This window comes from Microplitis demolitor, chromosome 4, assembly GCF_026212275.2.
Source record: "Microplitis demolitor isolate Queensland-Clemson2020A chromosome 4, iyMicDemo2.1a, whole genome shotgun sequence".
NCBI classification, from domain to species: domain Eukaryota; kingdom Metazoa; phylum Arthropoda; class Insecta; order Hymenoptera; family Braconidae; genus Microplitis; species Microplitis demolitor.
In genome coordinates, this window is record NC_068548.1 from 1,283,415 (window position 1) to 1,303,095 (window position 19,681).

Sequence of the window (19,681 nt, forward strand, 5' to 3'; positions counted from 1 at the left end):
AAATACTTGAACTGTTGAATGTGCGCATGATAAATTAATAGTGCGTATAAAATAAATTTTAATTATCAAATAAATAATTGCCCGTTCACTGATCGTTATTATCTTCATCACACTATCGATTATAAATTGATAAATTGGTTTATTAAAAGACAATCTCATGAGCGATAGACACTCCAACAATCTCTTATCGTAGCCGTCACCTTGAACACGCTAATTTAGTTTTTTTTTCTTTGCTTCATTTTATTTTTTTTTTTTTTATTACTTGAAATGTATGAAAAAATGATTAATCCTTGAGCCGCGTGATTGCGCCTCCTTGCAAATATTTTATTGTTAATTTAAAAAACCCCGGTCACCGTCCGACTATTTTATTTTACCGATGCAGCCTCATATATCTGATTATACGGCAACTTAATTATTTATTTACTCAAAGACGATTAAATCTCTCTTTGATATTAACAGTCTACATAATTATTATTATTATTATTATTATTATTTCATATAATTATTCTCAGTCGTCTCACTAACCGATAAATATATATATTTATTAATGAAAAATATATAAAATATAAAATAATAATAAATTTATTGAAAATAAATTCCTCAGATTTACTTTTAACAATAAAACCATCCGACGTTTTTTTATTACCATCCATAAATAATTTAACAATAAAATATCATCGACGTAATTTTTAAACGCCTTTAAATTAATATTAAAATTTAATCTCATCTATGTATATCTATATATTTAATTAAACAAAAGAATGAAAATTTTCGATATAAAATTCTCGAATAATCCAATATCATTAATAAGACATTAGTTAATTACAATTTTTTTTTTTTTTGTTACAAATTTCAGGTCATCATTACGATATCACAAAAATTATGTCCACGTAGAAATATGCTCTATTAAAAAATATATAACGTGGAACAAAGACTGCGTCGCGGCAGTTAATTATCTGAGCGACACCGATTTAATTCATTAATTTTTTTTTATTCTATAAATTAATTTCACATCTTTCAATTTAAATAATATCCTACATATTTATTTATATATATTTTAATTTGTTAATTAGCTTTATTAACTCACGTAATAAGTATTAATTAAAAATAAAAATGAGTGCGACGTTAACAAAATTAATTATTTTAATGGCGGCCGGTCTGCCATTTTGTTGTGCCTCAGAAGTCGGAGACGGAACGCTGAATATCGAAATATGGAGACGCGTATGGAGAATTAATCACGACGCTGTATCAGGTGGCACATATGTTAATAAATTTTATCACTGTACGGGGACTCCGATACAACAAAATGTTATTCTTACTAGTGCAAGATGTGTACATAGGTAATTATTTTAGTAAATTTAAAGAAATTCTGGTTAAAAATCCAGCGACTTGGGCTTGGATTACCCGGGGCGTTGACTAAGGAAAAGAAATTATCAAAATAGTTCGATGTGGGAACTCATTATACGACAAATCGGATACGCTGGATGTTACAAGAAGTGGGGCAAAATGGGCCACTGGAAAATTTCGAGTTTAATTTTTTTAGTCTTGAGGCAAAAAAAAATTTTTTAGTGCAATTCGAAATTTATCGCGCAAAAAAAATTTTTTTTTATTCCATTTCATTATAAATTAAAATTAATTTAAAATTCTAGATAGCTCATTTAGATTTAAATTAATCTAGAATTCTAGATGGCCCATTTTGTCCCATGTAGTCCATTGTATCCTACATAATTTCAAGTTATAAAAAAATTCTAGATGCATCTAGATCGCCCACATGGGCACACTAGATGCATCTATATCGCCCACATGGACACACTAGATGGTATCTAGATGGTCCATTTTACCCTGTGGGAACCATTTTTTCCCTCTATAATTTTAATTAAAAAAAAATCTAAAATTTTCTTCTTTATAATTAAAAATTCTAGATAATTCATTTAGATTTAAATTAATCTAGAATTCTAGATGGCCCATTTTGTCCCCTGTAGTCCATTCTACCCTACATAATTTTAAGGTATAAAAAAATTCTAGATGCATCTATATCGCCCACATGGGCACACTAGATGCATCTATATCGCCCACATGGACACACTAGATGCATCTATATCGCCCACATGGACACTCTAGATGGTATCTAGATGGCCCATTTTACCCTGTGGGAACCATTTTTTCCCTCTATAATTTTAATTAAAAAAAAATCTAAAATTTTCTTCTTTATAATTAAAAATTCTAGATAACTCATTTAGATTTAAATTAATCTAGAATTCTAGATGGCCCATTTCGTCCCATGTAGACCATTCTGCCCTACATAATTTCAATTTATAAAAAAATTCTAGATGCATCTAGATCACCCGCATGGGCACACTAGATGCATCTATATCGCCCACATGGGTACTCTAGATGGTATCTAGATGGTCCATTTTACCCTGTGGGCACCATTTTTCCTCTTCAATTTGAATTAAAAAAAAATCTAGAATTTACTTCTGTATAATTAAAAATTCTAGATAACCCATTTAGATTGAAATTAATCTAGAATTCTAGATGGTCCATTTCGTCCATGTGGCCCATCTTGTCCTACATAATTTCAATTTATAAAAAAATTCTAGATGGTCCATTTTTCCCTCTATAATTTTAATTTTAAAAAAGTACTAGATGGCGCCTTTTTTTCTTAGAAATTAAAATTATTTCAAAATTCTAGATAGCTCATTTAGATTGAAATTAATCTAGAATTCTAGATGGTCCATTTCGTCCACGTGGTTCATCTTGCCCTACATAATTTCAATTTAAAAAAAAAATCTAGAATTTCCTTATTTTTAATTTCAAATAAATTTCGAATTCTAGATGGCTCTTTTCCTTCGAAATTGAAAATTCTAGATAACTCATTTAGATTAAAATCAATCTAGAATTCTAGATGGTCCATTCCTTCCATGTGGCCCATCTAATCCCTCTCCATAAATTCAAAAAACAAATCTAACACCATCTAACTTTCAGATTATCGCAACAATCAGCCATAAGGAGCATCTATCTCTACGGAAATTACAACCAAACAAAGACAATAATCCAGCGTACATCTTCATTATTCGTAAAATTCCTTATAAATACTGAGAGCCAAGCGGTGTATTCCTCTAGCCCAATGATGTTCAATGTCAAGGATGTCATCTATCACAACTTTTCAAATTATTACCAGCCATCTAATCCAGACTATGCATTTTTGATCCTCGAAAACCCGGTTTATCTTAATGACGGAATCAATTACGTCAAATTGTCAAGCACAAAAAATTCAAATAAAATCGACTACAAAAATTGTCGAATAGTTACAATTAACCGCGACCACTCTAAGCGCGAAGCTGATGTCGACTGTGAATTCATATTAAATGAAAATAACTCAACCAAAACTAATTTGGATTGCAGAACAAAAAATGAGAATTTTCACGTGAGTAATTTCCGGAAATTTTTAAAAATAAAAATTTCAACAAAAATTTATTTTTAAAATTTTTAGATGAACTTTGACTCAGGCAGTCCCGTCTATTGTCCACTAATTAATTCTTCAGAATATTTACAAGTTGGATTTCTGTCAAAATACGCCATGTTTTTTCCGAGTGTCCGTGTTTTTCTTGTCAAGCCAACGTTCCAATCTGTCCTTGACGTCATAGTTCCAAATATTTATGGGGATGATAAACTTTATAATACAAATTAGTGTAAATCTTGGTAATAATTATTTTTGTTATTAAATAAAAGTCAATTATTATTATAATTATTATTAAAATAAAATTTTTTTTAAAATTACTGGATTTATTTATTTCTTTAAACTCTATTTATGGCAAAACTATCAAAGTTACGGTGAAAATGTACTAAAATAAATTTGTAGAAAATTAAATTTTCTATAAAAAAGGTATCAATGATTTTTTTCATCAGATCATTACTTTAAGAGTTATTGCATTTGGAAATGAATGTAAAGTATGAAATTCAAATTTTTTTGTAGAAATGTCATTTTTTATGTTTAAATTAAAATTTCTGACAAAACTATCGCAGTTACGATAAAAATTAACTGAAATAAATTTGTAGGAAATTAAATTTTCTATAAGAAAGGACTCTATGACTTTTTTCGTAAACTCAATAGTTTAAAAGTTATTGCAGTTTCAAAAAAAGTTACACTACAAAATCAAAACTTTTTTAAAAAAAGTTATTTTTTTTTACTCAAAAAAATTTTTTAAATAAAAAAAAATATAATTTTCGTAAAGTAGACAAAATTTCCTTTAAAATGAGTACCAACATCAATATATTCAAACAAACTAAATTATCATTCAAAAATCCGCGAATTGACCGCCAGTTGATCACCAAAACCAACTTCCTCAAAATATATCGATGTGGGTACTCAAATAACAGGAAATTCCATCACGAATTCAACAGCACTAACCATTTTTTTTTCATCGCACCAAAAAAAAAAAGAAAACTCGTAATTTTCTTTATTAATAGAATAAAAAATTTTCAAATATCTAATTTTGAACCCAACTTCACTCTACCCCCTCCCTCAATTATGAAACTCCTTCCTTACCAACCACGTGTCGTACCCAGTGTTCAGTAAACCGGAAGTCTACTTTACCGGTCTCACTTATGGCCTCCCCATGTTTACACCCAAGAAACTTTTTCCCAGAATTAGATGTTAAAAATATTTTATAGTCCAAGAAAAATACAATGTCCTAACGAATAAAAAAAAATTAACCGAAGTAATTAAATAATTAAGATGGAGGAAGTTGACAATATTATTATTCACTCGTTGCGACAAATTGGCTGGTAATTAATTTTTATTTAAAATAATTAATTTATTTTTTTTTAATACAAAATAATTCATATTTTTTTTTTGATAGTGATATTGATGAGGAGATAGTAAATTTAAATGGATTCACAACAGAATTAATTGTTGATGCTACGGTTCGTTGTCTGGAGATAATTAAACCAGGGGTTGAATTATCAAGAACGTTACCGATCAATATGGCTGCTAGGTTCAGAATTGGGGCAACATTAGCACAAATATGTTCGGTATATATTTTAATATAATTAATTTATAAGGAAGTTGATGATGATGCTGATGATCTTTCAGGATCTGGGGTACAGAGGAGACATTGGGTACCAGACGTTTTTATACAGTTCTGAAATTGATTTGAGAAGAGTTTTTATGTTTCTTATTGAGAAGCTGCCGAAAGATAGCGACAAAGACAACGGTGTGCTGCTGAGTAAATATGACGAGCTGGAACGAAGAGTTGGGAGTGTGTTGATGCAGCAGATGACGAGAGCCTGGTTGCCGCATTACTGTCATAAGACCCTGGGCGGAGGGTACGTGAAGATGCGCTACGAGAGCGTTGATCTGGAGGTCACGGTTTTGAATGCTGAAGGTAAGAAATGGAGCCTGGGGTTTGGGAAGTGAGCTGATGGTAAAAAGTCATAGATATTTGGGTTCGGGAGAAAATTTCGAGAAGTTTGAGTACCCACATGACTATGGTTGGAAATCAAAAAATTAGTCGGGTAAAATGGGACAGGGCCCCAATAATTAGTCCCAATTAATCTAGTGACTGATTTATTATCCTATTCATTAGTGAACTGCTTTATTTATAAACTGTCCCAATAAATAATTACCCGTCCCAATAATTCATTGTCTGTCCCATTTATTAAATACCGGTCCCAATAATTTATCATCTGGCCCAATAACTAGTTACCTGTCCCAATAAATAATTTAACCATCCTACTAGTCAATTTTTTGTCACTGATCAGTTACCTGTCCCACTTATCAATTAACGGTCCCATTAACCAGCAACTGGCCCAATTTATAACTTTTTCAAAATATAGTCATGTGACCACTCATTTTACTCGTCTCTGCACCAGCTATCTAAATCGCAGCCTCATTTTTGTCTGAAAAATTTTCTGTCCAAAATCTTATCCGAAATTATCTCCTGATTTTTTTTTTTACAGATAATATTAAAGACTATCAAACACGGTACCAATTGTTAATTAACGAGCAATTGTCTTCACCAAAGACGTTAATGCCTTCAATTATTTCTAGTAATTCAAAATTTTTGTACGCAAAACCTTCTGATATTTCATCGCGCATCCAGTGGCTCAATGATAAAAATTTACAATTAATTAATGATAGTAATAATGATAATATTACAAGACTGATGAGTAGATTTTCATTAAACGAACGCCTAAATACTGATAAATTAATTAAAAATAAAAATAATAAATTAGAAGAATTAATTAATAAGAATAAAAATGATGACGTGGGAGGGAAAAAGGAACAAGAGGAAAAGGATAAAAAAAAATTAACGGAAGAGGAAGAAAAAAAAACGGCAGTCGAGTTATTGAAAGGAGAGTGCGATACTTTGCGAGCTGAGTACGAGGAAATAGTGGAAGAAATTAAAAAATTGGAGATTAAATCGGTCGAGGAGCAAGCGAAGTTTGAAGAAAAAGAGAGGGAGTTTGAAAAGTTTAAGGAGGAGCATAAAGTTAAAAATAAAATTTACGAATTGCTGGAGGATGGAGATAATAATATTAAGAAATTGGAAGAGGCTATTGAGGCAGATAAAAATAAGCTGATTAATTTAGCAGAGCAGTGGGAAAAACACAGAGCACCACTGATAAAAGAGTATCGGGATGAGAGGGATAAATTTTACGCACAGGCTGTAAGTATTTTTTGAGATTGGGAGAGTAAAAATAATTTTAGAAGTTTTTCATAGTGATTTTTAGAATGAGGTCGAGGAGACGAGTAAAATGAGTAGTCACATGACTATATTTTGGTGGGACGGTTTATTGACGTCTGGGACGTTCAATTATTTTTTGGGACAGTCAATTATTTCGTTGGGGCAGTCAATTATTTTTTAGGGAAGTCAAAACATGTTTTGGGTTTGTTTATTATTTTTTTAAGACTGTCAATTATTTCTTTAGAAATGTCAATTATTTTTTTGGGACAGTCAATTATTTTTTATAGGCAGTCAATTATTTTCGGGAATGTCAAGTCAATTTTGGGTTAGTCAATTATTTCTTTAGGAATGTCAATTATTTTGTTGGGGCAGTCAATTATTTTTTTGAGAATGTCAAGTCAATTTTGTAGAGGCAGTCAATTATTTTCTTGGGAATGTCAAGTCAATTTTGGGATATTAAATTATTTCTTTAGGACTGTCAATTATTTTTTTAGGACAGTCAATTATTTTTTAGGGAGGTCAAGACATTTTTTAGGTTGGTCTATTATTTTTTTAAGACTGTCAATTATTTCTTTAGAAATTTCAATTATTTTTTTGGGACAGTCAATTATTTTTTATAGGCAGTCAATTATTTTCGGGAATGTCAAGTCAATTTTGGGTTAGTCAATTATTTCTTTAGGAATGTCAATTATTTTGTTGGGGCAGTCAATTATTTTTTTGAGAATGTCAAGTCAATTTTGTAGAGGCAGTCAATTATTTTCTTGGGAATGTCAAGTCAATTTTCGGATATTCAATTATTTCTTTAGGACTGTCAATTATTTTTTTAGGACAGTCAATTATTTTTTAGGGAGGTCAAGACATTTTTTAGGTTGGTCTATTATTTTTTTAAGACTGTCAATTATTTCTTTAGAAATTTCAATTATTTTTTTGGGACAGTCAATTATTTTTTAGAGGCAGTCGATTATTTTTCGGGAATGTCAAGGCAATTTTGGGGTAGTCAATTATTTCTTCAGGAATGTCAATTATTTTGTTGGGGCAGTCAATTATTTTTTTGAGAATGTCAAGTCAATTTTGTAGAGGCAGTCAATTATTTTCTTGGGAATGTCAAGTCAATTTTGAGATATTCATATTATTTCTTTAGGACTGTCAATTATTTTTTTAGGACAGTCAATTATTTTGTAGAGGCAGTCAATTATTTTCTTGGGAATGTCAATTCAATTTTGGGATATTTAATTATTTTTTTAGGACTGTCAATTACTTTTTTAGGACAGTCAATTATTTTTTGCGACAATCAATTATTTCTTCGGGACGATCAATTTTTTTTTGTTAATTTTTTAGTGAGGCAGTTTATTATTTAATGGGACAGTCAATTTACGGTCAATAATTGAAATAGTAATTAAATAAGTGGGACGGTCAATTTTTTTATTCAATTACCATTTTACCCGCCTTTTTTTTTGTCATCCAAACATAGTCATGTGGGTACTCAAACTTCAGGAAATTGAATTCTCTACTCACCTGTACACTTTATTATTCCTTCCGCTTCACCTACCAACCAATACTTCTAATCACTGATAAATTTTTTTTACCATTAATAATTTATAACTTTCCAGAGTACCAGTCAGAAAAAATTAGACGAATTACGTCAGTTACGAGAAACCGAGCGTGAGTTACTAGAAGAATGTCAGCGAAAAGACCAACAGTACTCGCAATTACTCTCCGAGGTATCGAAATTACCCAAAGATATGAATCGGTCAGCATACACGCAGCGTATTCTTGAAATAATTAATAATGTGAGGAAGCAGAAAGACGAAATAGATAAAGTACTCGCAGATACACGAGAAATTCAAAAGGAAATAAATATACTGACGGGAAAAGTCGAACGTTCTTTTACGGTCGTCGACGATATAATTTTCCGCGACGCCAAAACAAATGAAACTTCACGTCAGGCTTATAAATTATTGGCAACTTTACATAGTGATTGCGCTGAATTAATAAATTTAGTCGAAGAAACTGGGACAGTCGTCAGAGAAATTCGCGACTTAGAAGAACAAGTGAGTTTTCAAAATATTTTTTTTTAATACTAGAATTTTTAATTTTCTACTCCTTTCCTTAGACTTCAAATCAAAATTCTGACTAAACCATCAGAGTTACGACAAAATTGCACTCTTACAATTCTGTAGCTCTTGAAATTTTCTACAAAAAAGATCCTCATAAATTTTCCCATAAACCCAACGGTTTTCCCATAATTTTCATTTTAAGAAATTCTTTAATAATTATTCCGGCACTGGATCGCCACTCCACTTTTCTTAGACTTCAAATCAAAATTCTGACTAAACCATCAGAGTTACGACAAAATTGCTCTCTTACAATTTTATAGCTCTTGAAATTTCCTACAAAAAAGGTCCTCATAAATTTTCCCATAAACCTAACGGTTTTCCCATAATTTTCATTTTAAGAAATTCTTTAATAATTATTCCGGCACTTAATCGCCGCTCCACTTTTCTTAGACTTCAAATCAAAATTCTGACCAAACCATCAGAGTTACGACAAGACTGCACTCTTACAATTCTGTAGCTCTTGAAATTTCCTACAAAAAAGGTCCTCACAAATTTTCCTGTAACTTCGATACTTTAGCCGAAATTCGACTATATAGTAAACCAGAAAATTTGGAACGTAAAAAATTATTTTTTTCAAACCAATTAATTAATGAATTAATTAATTACAGATTGACACAGAGTCTAAAAAAAATATCGGAGCAAACTTAGAGCGAATAACAGCAGACTTGGATCAGATGAGACAAGAAACCGCTTCGCTGACAGCGCAATTGGAGAAGAAAAAAAAATCTAAACTCCTGGCGGAAATAAAAAATTACTGAAAAAAATATAATAAAAATGCATTTATATTAATTATTAATTAATGAAAATTGTAATAATAAATTTTTATAAATTACAAATTAAATTTAATAACGTCTTCGAGTTTTTTGCCGCCCTCGTTGTGACACTTCCGGTGGTATGTAATTGGCCTCTTCGTCTTCTTTTACAGTAATCGGCGGCCCGTAAGTTTCTTCCTCCCATTTAAGTTTTTCTTCGATCTTCAATTCAATATCTTCCTCGTGTTCGAAGAACGTCAACAGCCGCTCTTGAGTTTGTAATTCAGTTTTCATTTCCTTGACTTTCTGAATACGTGCCGTGCGATCGATTTCATCTAACTGTCGTTGCAGTTCCTTCATACGATTTTCCTCCCATTTTTTAAAATTCTGTAATTTATTTTTTAATTATTCTTATAATTAAATACCAAAGGTACCTATCAAAAAGGAAATTTGATTTCTAATAATTTTGGTCCTTAGAAAATTTACCGTGAGACGAAAAGTTTAAAAGTTACAGCCGTTTTAAATTTTTCGGACCGGAAAAATTATTTTTTATTCATTTAAAGAGCGGGTAATTGTTTAAAGGCCTGTAACTTTTGAAATATTGATTTTATGAAAAATTTTAATGAGACCGAAATTGTAGGAAATTTAATTTCCAACAATTTTGGTCCTTAGAAAATTTACCGTACGACCAAAAGTTTGAAAGTTACAGCCGTTAGAAGTTTAAAATACCGAAAAAATTTTTTTCCCGCCAAAATTTAAATTCAAATTAAAAAGCAACCATCTTACCTCAGTCTGCGTCTTGATAAAACTCTCCTCATATTTCTCCACCGCATCCTTAACCTCAGCTTCCATTTCTTCACAAATTTTCCGCTCGCTGCACTTCATTTTTTCCAGACCCAAAATTTCTTCTTTCAATTTTTCCACTTCTTCAATTTCAGTTTCCTTCCCCTCTTTCCCCTCCAGTGCCTTCCCCTTCTCTTCCAACTCTTTCTTGGCAGCATCTACCGCTTCTCTGTGCACGACTTCGCCATCTATACTCCGCCATTTAGCGATACAGTCAGCGGCCATTTTGTATTTGCCCCAAAGCGTGTACCCGATCAGCAAACAGCTGCGCCCTAGCGTATCGTTCCTCAGTTTTCCAAAGAAAACAAAAGTTTTTCCAGTCACAGCTTTCGGTTCTTTCAAATCAAAATGGTCGTCGAAAAATGGGTTCCTCAAATACTGGACGCGTATTTTAACAACTTCCTCTTTAGGATCGACGGGTTTTTCTGGGGGTAAAATCCATTTATCGAAACCTTCTTCGAGTAATTTACCGCAGGAATAAAGAGCTAGTGCATTTGACAGAGGGCTCTCGCTGTCTTCCTGGAACATCAGCAAGGAACCGACTTTAACTGCAGCAACATGATCTCCCTCTTTGAGAAATCTGTTCATCATCAAATTTAATGTGAAGTGATCGGGAAAAATTCCATAGTTCAGTCGGTCATTCAGAACATCCAGGAGAGCATCGATGTGATTATAGTCCAGGAGGTAACGAATCGCTGCGTGATGGGTCGACTCTAGAGTATTCGATGTCTCGGAAGTCATACGAAATCGGTGGAGGATATCGATCAATTCTTCGACGGCCTCGGGATCGGTCATCGTGTGGGTAAAAATGTCGATATCGACTGCTGACACTTTACCGACTGATGATATTTTTTTGTCTAGCTCCAGGAACATGTCTCGGACATTTATTCTTCGGAGCAATGGGGACTGGAACCGACGGTTCCATGCTTCGGTGCAGGGATAAGCTTCTGAAAGGAATTTTCGGGTTGACAGGGCGCTAATGCTGGAAGGCAAAAGTCTTTGGAGACAAAATCGGTACTGTAGGCTCAACATTTTTGTGGGTATGCTCCTGATACGATTTAAATCATGGTATGGAAATTATGGAGAATTAATCTGAAAAAATTGAGATTTATTGTTCATTTGGTGTTGGTGAAAATTAGATTTTATTTTGAATGAGAATTTTTTTAGAGAAAAATGAATAGGATTTTTGAAAAGACGAGAGAAAGGCGCGTAAAATGAGTACCAACAACATTATGTTCTGATAAAGTAATAATTAGTTCATATATTTATAAATACTTATATATAATATATGACATTTGTTAAAATTGATTAAACATATCGATGTGGGTACTCGTTTTACTCGTCATTGCATGCCCTTTTATGTACAACGATCAGTTTTTCTTAAAACTTACTTGGACAAAAAAAAATTATTATAAATAAGGATTCAGTGAATTTTTTTTCGTGTAAGTATAAAGTTTTTTTTCGAGAAAAATGAATAGGATTTTTAAAAAGTCGAGAGAAAGACGCGTAAAATGAGTACCAACAACATTATGTTCTGATAAAGTAATAATTAGTTCATATATTTATAAATACTTATATATAATATATGACATTTGTTAAAATTGATTAAATATATCGATGTGGGTAGTCATTTTACTCGTCATGACGGCAGCTACAACGTCAAACTATCAATTTTTCATAAAATTTACTTCGAAAAAAAAAAAATTCATCAAAGTAAAGATTCAATTGTTTTTTATTTTTTTAAAAGTAACAATTAGATACTGAATAAAATTTCTGTTTGTCTGCTGCTGAATGAAAAACAAATGAATCTATTTCTAATAAAGACTACTTAGTTTTTTTAAAATTATTAATAAAATTTCGAAAAAACTTACAATTACGCTCAAAAAATTCTGCTTCCTGTATCTAAAATTTGAAAAATTATTCTATTAAATTAATTACAATAAAAATATAAATATAAAATAAACAAAGTCAGTTTTTAAATTTTTCCTCAAAAATAATTAAAAAAAAATACAAAATAATTATTGTCATTCATATAAATAACAGGAATAATAATCAATAATTTCTTACCAAATATATATATAATGTTGTAAATAATAATAAATGTCATATATTTATTACTTTTTAAAATTTATATTTTTTTTTATCAACAGAATTTTGGTTTCAATTTTTCCGGTTTCTAGGTTAGATTTTACATGTGTATATATATATATATATATATATATATACACATATACCTATATATATGCGAAATAGCTCTTACGTTAACATGTAATCCTAATACCATCCGGGAATCATAAAAGAAAGGAGGCTTTTTTTTTTTAATTTACAATTTTAAATTTCGAAATTTACCAGTGCTATAATGTTCTATTATTTAAACATACAATCGATATATTTTTGAATATATATACTATTAATATTTAGACACTATTTATTAAGAAAAAGTTTCCGCTAACAGCAGTCTGATTATAGAAATCGCACTTAAATTATTTTATTTTTTGTAATTATTAACAAAACATTAAAATAAAATTTTTCAAATTTGAATTAAAAGGTAAAATTTCAAAATTTTTTGAAATATAGATTCATATATATATGAATAGACAGAGAATTCAATGCCCTTTAAAATGAGTACCCATATGTCATATTTTTTTTTTATTCAAAATACTGATATGTATATACTGATAAATATAAATATATGTACTTGAAAAATATGTAAAAATAAGTATGGCTTGTTGGTACTCATTTGAAAGCATATTTAATTTTCTATTCATTTATATATATATATATATATATATATATATATATATGAGTGTGGGTCATACAGAAGTTCTTACTTATCATTAGAGTTGCTACTACTATTATTATTATTAGTAAAATAAATGAAATACCTTCTTATATATCATGTATTCCTAATAATATCAGAAATTTTCAAGCCCAAAATATGGCCGTTTGCCGCGTACCATCAATACTTAATTTTATTGGTCAACGTTTTTATGAATTTATTTCATTATTATTATGATTATTCCTAAATTTTAAATTATTCTCAAATTTTAAAAACGCACTATAACTTGAAAAAATATCCACCTTACTTTGAAAATACATTTTTTATTAATAATTAAATATTTACTGCTTTATATAATTAAATAATTAAATAATTAGTAAAGTATACTAACAATATGATATTTTTAAAAGTTTTCATTAATTATTGGTAGAAAATTACTTAAATAATTTATTTTAACAATTGGAATTATATAATTAAGAAGATGGCGGGTGTTGATAGTTTTTAGATTTCAAAATGGCCGCCACTTCTTGGAAGCTTGTAGTGGCGCGCTCTTTATTTTAAATATTAAAATATCTAACATGTGGTCGAATATATCGAAATTAAATAATCGAAGAGTATATATATATATATATATATATATATGACTGAATTATATTTAAGAATGTGATCCTCAGCAGTAGCAAATAAACCCTCGTGCGTTCAAGGTTAAAAACCACGTGTTATTTTTGTTTAATTTTATTTTTGTTTTTCAAATTTTTCAAATTTGGTTTTTTATTAAAAAATAATTAAGTTTTTAATTTTTGTAAAATAATTATTATTTACTATAACTAGGTAAGAAATCTATTATTATTATTGATTATGGATAATTTAAAAAAATAAACTCAATTTTTTTGATAACTGAAATTTTCAAAATCTCCAAAATTATCTTTATTAATAATTTTTAAATTTTTTGAATAAATTATTAATTGCGCGAAATTTTTTGGCCCCCCAATTATATCTAAAGTCAAAACTAGTTATTTGAAATTATGATAAGTAATTGGTTAATTTATTAATTCAATCGCTGGTGAATTTTGATATTTTCATTTTTCAAAAATTTTTTTTTAAAAAATGATTATGATATTTGGAAAGTTTATAAAATTCCGCGTTCAATGAGTACCAACAACATGACATTTAAATCACAATATCGTTAATTACTTAATTTGTTAATTAATTGCCATAAAAATAATTATTTATTACTATATAGATTTATCACTTAAATATATTGATGTGGGTACTCATTTTACTCGCCGTCACACCCTGCATCTACTGAAACTACCAATTTTTCAAAAAACGCAAATTCAAAATTTTTTTTTTTTCATAATTCTAATTTTCACATCAAATTTTTTCCTCGCCCAAATGTCATGATGTGGGTACTCAAACTTCCGGAAATTTCACACACTTTTCAACTGTTTATACCAAAATACCATAAATTTTATCTGTCATCAATTACATCAAAAATTCATATCCTTCATTTTTGCAATTTTTAAAAAAAATCATAACTTTTAAAAATTACCGCTAACTTTTCTTCAAGAAATATCCTCCCAATTATTAAACTCTTTTAAAAAATTTTATTTCAAAACCAATTAGCTCTTGTAAACAAAAATGTATAGTATTGTTTTTTAATTAAAAAATAAATTTTAAAAATATTATTAGTCTCAAATTATTGCTATAAAAATATAAATTACTCAATTGTCTTATGAAATAATTATTTCGCGTCACAAATGTTATCATAACCTCCGATAACCTTTTGCAATCAAAATACCCCCTAGCAATCATAACTATCATCCGTCGTCACTCCATTGAGTAATTAAACGTCACATTGCAGCCTCTAAAATGGTGATAGCAAAACTCTACAAGTCATCAGGACTATTATCAGGTCAGCTGTCATCAAAACTCACCACCTTGCAACAAATATGTCCCTCAATAACCAGCCTCCAAACAGAAACCTGCTATTACATCGAAAGCGATCGCGCCCTAACCTCATCGGACCTTAAAATAATAAACTTTGCCCTAACCTCGCCATTTGACCCCGAGCTGTATGACGAATCCATGATTTCCAGCCCAATGATAATCGAAATCGGGCCGCGACTAAATTTCTCCACGGCCTTTTCCAGCAACGCGGTCTCAATACTAAAATCCGCGGGGCTGAGTTGTATTACGCGGGTAGAAAAATCCACCAGGTACTGTATCAACTCCTCGGTTCCAATAGATTCTAATTTAGAAGATCGTTTAGTCAATTCCCTGCACGATCGCATGACCGAGTGCCGCTACAACCGACCCATTGAATCTTTCGACCACGGATTCCGCCCCGAGCCCTGGTTCGAAGTTGAAATCCTCCAGAAGGGCAGACAAGCCCTCGTTGACGTCAACGCACGTCTAGGTCTTGCCTTCGATGACTGGGATCTAGATTTCTACACAGATCTCTTCAAGTCAAAGCTGAAACGTAACCCCACTAGTGTTGAATGCTTCGATTTGGCCCAGTCCAACAGCGAGCACAGTCGCCACTGGTTCTTCCGTGGGAAACTGGTCGTAGATGGCCTAGAAGAGTCTCAGACACTCTTCGACATGATAACAGCGACCCAGAGAACCAGCAATCCTAACAACGTCATCAAATTCGCTGACAACAGCAGCGCCATCAAAGGCTATCGTGTCCCAATGGCAATCCCCAGGGAAACATGGCAGCCAAGTGCGTTCCAGGTCATGGATGTTGATAAGCACTTGATATTCACTGCGGAGACTCATAATTTTCCGACAGGAGTTGCGCCCTTCAGTGGAGCAACCACTGGAACTGGTGGTAGGATCCGTGACATCCAGGGTTGTGGTCGGGGGGGTTATTACATTGCGGGAACTGCTGGTTACAGTGTCGGGAACTTGTTTATTCCGGGTTACCAACTTCCTTGGGAAGTGCCAGCAGCTTATCCATCGAATCTAGCAACGCCCTTGGAGATAATCATCGAAGCTAGCAATGGAGCTTCTGATTACGGTAACAAATTCGGGGAGCCGGTGATCTCGGGGTTCGCGAGGACATTTGGGATGATGCTGGACCCTAGGGTTGAGTGGATCAAGCCGATTATGTTCAGTGGTGGGTGTGGAACGGTTGATGCCAATATGATTGATAAAGTAGCCCCTGAACCTGGAATGCAGGTTGCTAAGATCGGGGGTCCGGTTTACAGGATTGGGGTCGGTGGAGGAGCTGCCTCTTCGGTGGCTGTTCAGGGCACACAGGCAGCAGAGCTAGACTTTGGGGCCGTGCAACGAGGGGATGCGGAAATGGAACAGAAGTTGAACCGCGTGGTCCGTGGATGCATGGAATTGGGTGACAGGAACCCTATTTTGAGCATTCATGACCAAGGTGCTGGTGGGAATGGTAACGTTCTCAAGGAATTGGTGGAACCAGCTGGTGCTGTGATTTTCAAGCGGAAGTTTGAACTAGGAGACCCAAGTATCAGTACCTTGGAGCTCTGGGGCGCTGAGTATCAGGAAAACGACGCGATTTTGTGCCACCAAGATGACGTGGGACTGATTGAGAAGATTGCGAAGCGTGAGAAGTGTCCGGTTAATTTTGTGGGCACTGTTACCGGTTCTGGGAAGATCATTTTGTCTGAAGAAGAAGAGTGTGATGCTACAAAGTACATGACAAGCGATGGAGATCCAGGTGTGAAGCACCCAGTAGACCTAGACCTGGAATTCGTGCTCGGGAAAATGCCCCAGAAGACATTTGCTATGACCCGGGAACCCGCAAAACTGAAAGCTTTGGCCCTAAGACCAGACCTTAGCGTATCCGAAGCCCTAGATCGCGTCCTTAGACTCCCAAGTGTCGGAAGCAAACGATACCTGACCAATAAAGTCGATCGGTGCGTAACTGGACTAGTTGCCCAGCAGCAATGCGTAGGACCGCTTCATACTCCATTGGCTGATGTGGCAGTCACTGCAATCTCCCACTTCTCTACTGCTGGACTTGCTACGTCCATTGGTGAGCAACCGATCAAAGGACTTGTCAATGTTGGAGCCGGTGCGAGGATGACAGTCATCGAAGCAGTAGCGAATTTGGTCTTCGCCAAAATATCCAACCTCCGGGATGTTAAGTGCAGCGGAAACTGGATGTGGGCTGCTAAATTAGAAGGCGAGGGCGCTAAGCTCTACGACGCATGTCGTGCGATGTGTCAGCTGATGAGCGACCTCGGGATCGCCATTGACGGAGGCAAGGACTCACTGAGTATGGCAGCAAGGATTGGATCCGAAGTCGTCAAAGCACCTGGTACTCTTGTGGTCTCTTGCTACGCACCCTGTCCTGATATTACCAAAGTGGTTACTCCAGACATCAAAGGACCCAGCAGAGGACACGAGAGCTCGCTGATCTTCGTGGATTTATCTCGTGGCAAAAGCCGACTAGGTGGCACGGCGTTGGCCCAAGTCTTCAACCAGCTTGGAGATGAAGTTCCTGATGTTGAAAATGCAGCCGACTTTGTCAAGGCTTTCGAAATCATCCAGCAGCTCATCACCGAGGGTAGAATCCTTTCTGGACATGATGTTAGTGACGGAGGACTCATTACCTGCTTCCTGGAGATGGCCTTCGCTGGATTAGCTGGTCTAGAAGTTAAAATACTTCACAAAGAAGGCAGCGCGCTGGAAATCCTGTTCGCTGAAGAAGTCGGTTGGGTTCTGGAAGTCGCCAGCGTTCAAGATGTCCTGGGAATATTCCAGAAGGCTAAAGTTCCAGCTTTCTTTATTGGGAAGGCTACGAAACTGGGAATGGACTCCCAGATAACCGTTGACGTGAACGATGAACGTGTTCTGGACTCGACGGTGTTCCAGTTGATGAAGATCTGGGAGGAAACTAGCGCGTGGTTGGAAAAACGTCAGACCAACGTTTCCTGCGCAGAAGAAGAGTTCGCCAGCTTACGAAAACGTCGGATTCCTTATTCCCATTTGTCATTTGACCCAGACATGAAACCCGTTGTAGAAAAGCCTCTGAAAGTGGTCAAGGTCGCGGTGGTTCGTGAAGAAGGGATCAATGGAGATCGGGAAATGGCTGCGGCCTGCATGCAAGCGGGATTCGAGGCCTGGGATGTCACAGTCCAGGACCTGTTGGAAGGACATGTGACTCTGGACCAATTCCGAGGTGTAATCTTCCCTGGAGGGTTCAGTTACGCGGATGTCTTGGGTTCCGCAAAGGGTTGGGCTGCTAGTTTGCTGTTCCATCCAGTTCTGCGCTCGCAATTGGACGCTTTTAAGAACAGAAGCGACACTTTCAGTCTTGGGGTCTGCAATGGATGCCAGCTGATGAGTCTGCTAGGTTGGGTTGGTTCGGAGAATTCCAGTGAACCCACGGTTATTTTGGACCACAACAAGTCCGAGAGGTTCGAGTGTCGTTGGAGCTCAGTCAGAATTGAAAAGTCCAAGGCCATTATGCTCAAGGGAATGGACCAGACGGTCATGGGTGTCTGGGTCGCCCATGGAGAGGGAAAATTTACATTCCGTACTGCGCATGTCCTGGAGACATTGATAAGAGAAGGGTGCGTTGCTATCAGATACGCTGATGACGCGGGACAGGCTACTGAGTCGTACCCCATGAATCCTAATGGAAGTATTGGTAAGTTTTGGGTATTTTGAGGTTATGGGGGTTAGGAATTAGATTTTGATGAGTTATTGGCTACAGGTGGCGTCGCGGGCGTTTGTTCAACTGATGGAAGACATCTTGCCATGATGCCGCATCCAGAAAGGTGCACTCAGATGTGGCAGTGGCCGTATGTTCCTGCAGGGTGGACTAATAAGACATCGCCTTGGCTCAGGATTTTCCAGAACGCATTTGATTGGTGTTCAGATAATTAATTTTTTTTTGTTTGTTATATTTTTTATTTTTATGGAAAGTAATCTTTTGAATAATTACGATTAATTAAAATTATAGAAAGGGAGGCAAAATGGGTCGATGAAAAAATAAAGTAAAGCGGTATTTTTTATATATATTTAGAAATGAACTATATTACTTGGAATAATATGTAATATATAACAATATTTTTTTATTTTCGAATGAAATAGTTTAAATATGAAATAATAAAAAAATATTAATGGTAAAACGTAAATTATTATTTTTTTTTAATAGAAAATTTGATACGCTTTCAAATGAATACCAACAAGCTATACTTATTTTTATATATTTTTTGATATACATATATTTATATTTATTGAAATATATATCAACTTTTTAAATTGATAATAAATATGGTGTGTGGGTACTCATTTTAAAGGGCATGTAATTCTCTATCAACTTAGCAATTCAAATATATATATATATATATATATATATATATATATATATATATATATATGTATGTATATATATATATATATATATACATATATATAAGTCAATAGAAAATGGAACATGCTTTCAAATGAATACCCACAAGCTATACTTGACTTTATATATTTTTTGAGATATACATATATTTACATTTATTG

General features: G+C 33.5%; 4 protein-coding genes across 4 annotated transcripts; 3 read left to right on the forward strand and 1 right to left on the reverse strand.

Annotated features, from left to right (window-relative positions):
• Window positions 1–931: 931 nt before the first annotated feature.
• LOC103570630 (hypothetical protein) lies at window positions 932–3,780 on the forward strand. Its single transcript, XM_008548434.3, has 3 exons — window positions 932–1,340; window positions 2,986–3,427; window positions 3,494–3,780. The coding sequence occupies exons 1-3, from the start codon at window positions 1,114–1,116 to the stop codon at window positions 3,689–3,691; spliced, it is 867 nt and encodes a 288-aa protein (XP_008546656.1). The 5' UTR covers window positions 932–1,113; the 3' UTR covers window positions 3,692–3,780.
• Window positions 3,781–4,597: 817 nt separating this feature from the next.
• On the forward strand, window positions 4,598–9,647 carry LOC103570649 (coiled-coil domain-containing protein 22 homolog). The gene is made up of 6 exons (XM_008548457.2): window positions 4,598–4,788; window positions 4,863–5,034; window positions 5,096–5,387; window positions 5,962–6,671; window positions 8,300–8,740; window positions 9,415–9,647. The coding sequence occupies exons 1-6, from the start codon at window positions 4,739–4,741 to the stop codon at window positions 9,562–9,564; spliced, it is 1,815 nt and encodes a 604-aa protein (XP_008546679.1). The 5' UTR covers window positions 4,598–4,738; the 3' UTR covers window positions 9,565–9,647.
• Window positions 9,571–12,591, reverse strand: LOC103570638 (28S ribosomal protein S27, mitochondrial). The gene is made up of 4 exons (XM_014439580.2): window positions 12,469–12,591; window positions 12,273–12,303; window positions 10,345–11,493; window positions 9,571–9,945 (listed from the first exon to the last, which is right to left on the reverse strand). Exons 3-4 carry the CDS (start codon window positions 11,431–11,433, stop codon window positions 9,649–9,651), a joined length of 1,386 nt encoding a protein of 461 aa, XP_014295066.1. The 5' UTR covers window positions 11,434–11,493; window positions 12,273–12,303; window positions 12,469–12,591; the 3' UTR covers window positions 9,571–9,648.
• Window positions 12,592–13,855: 1,264 nt separating this feature from the next.
• LOC103570659 (phosphoribosylformylglycinamidine synthase) lies at window positions 13,856–19,294 on the forward strand. Its single transcript, XM_014439581.2, has 3 exons — window positions 13,856–14,011; window positions 15,045–18,812; window positions 18,879–19,294. The coding sequence occupies exons 2-3, from the start codon at window positions 15,053–15,055 to the stop codon at window positions 19,049–19,051; spliced, it is 3,933 nt and encodes a 1,310-aa protein (XP_014295067.2). The 5' UTR covers window positions 13,856–14,011; window positions 15,045–15,052; the 3' UTR covers window positions 19,052–19,294.
• The last annotated feature ends 387 nt before the right edge of the window (window positions 19,295–19,681 follow it).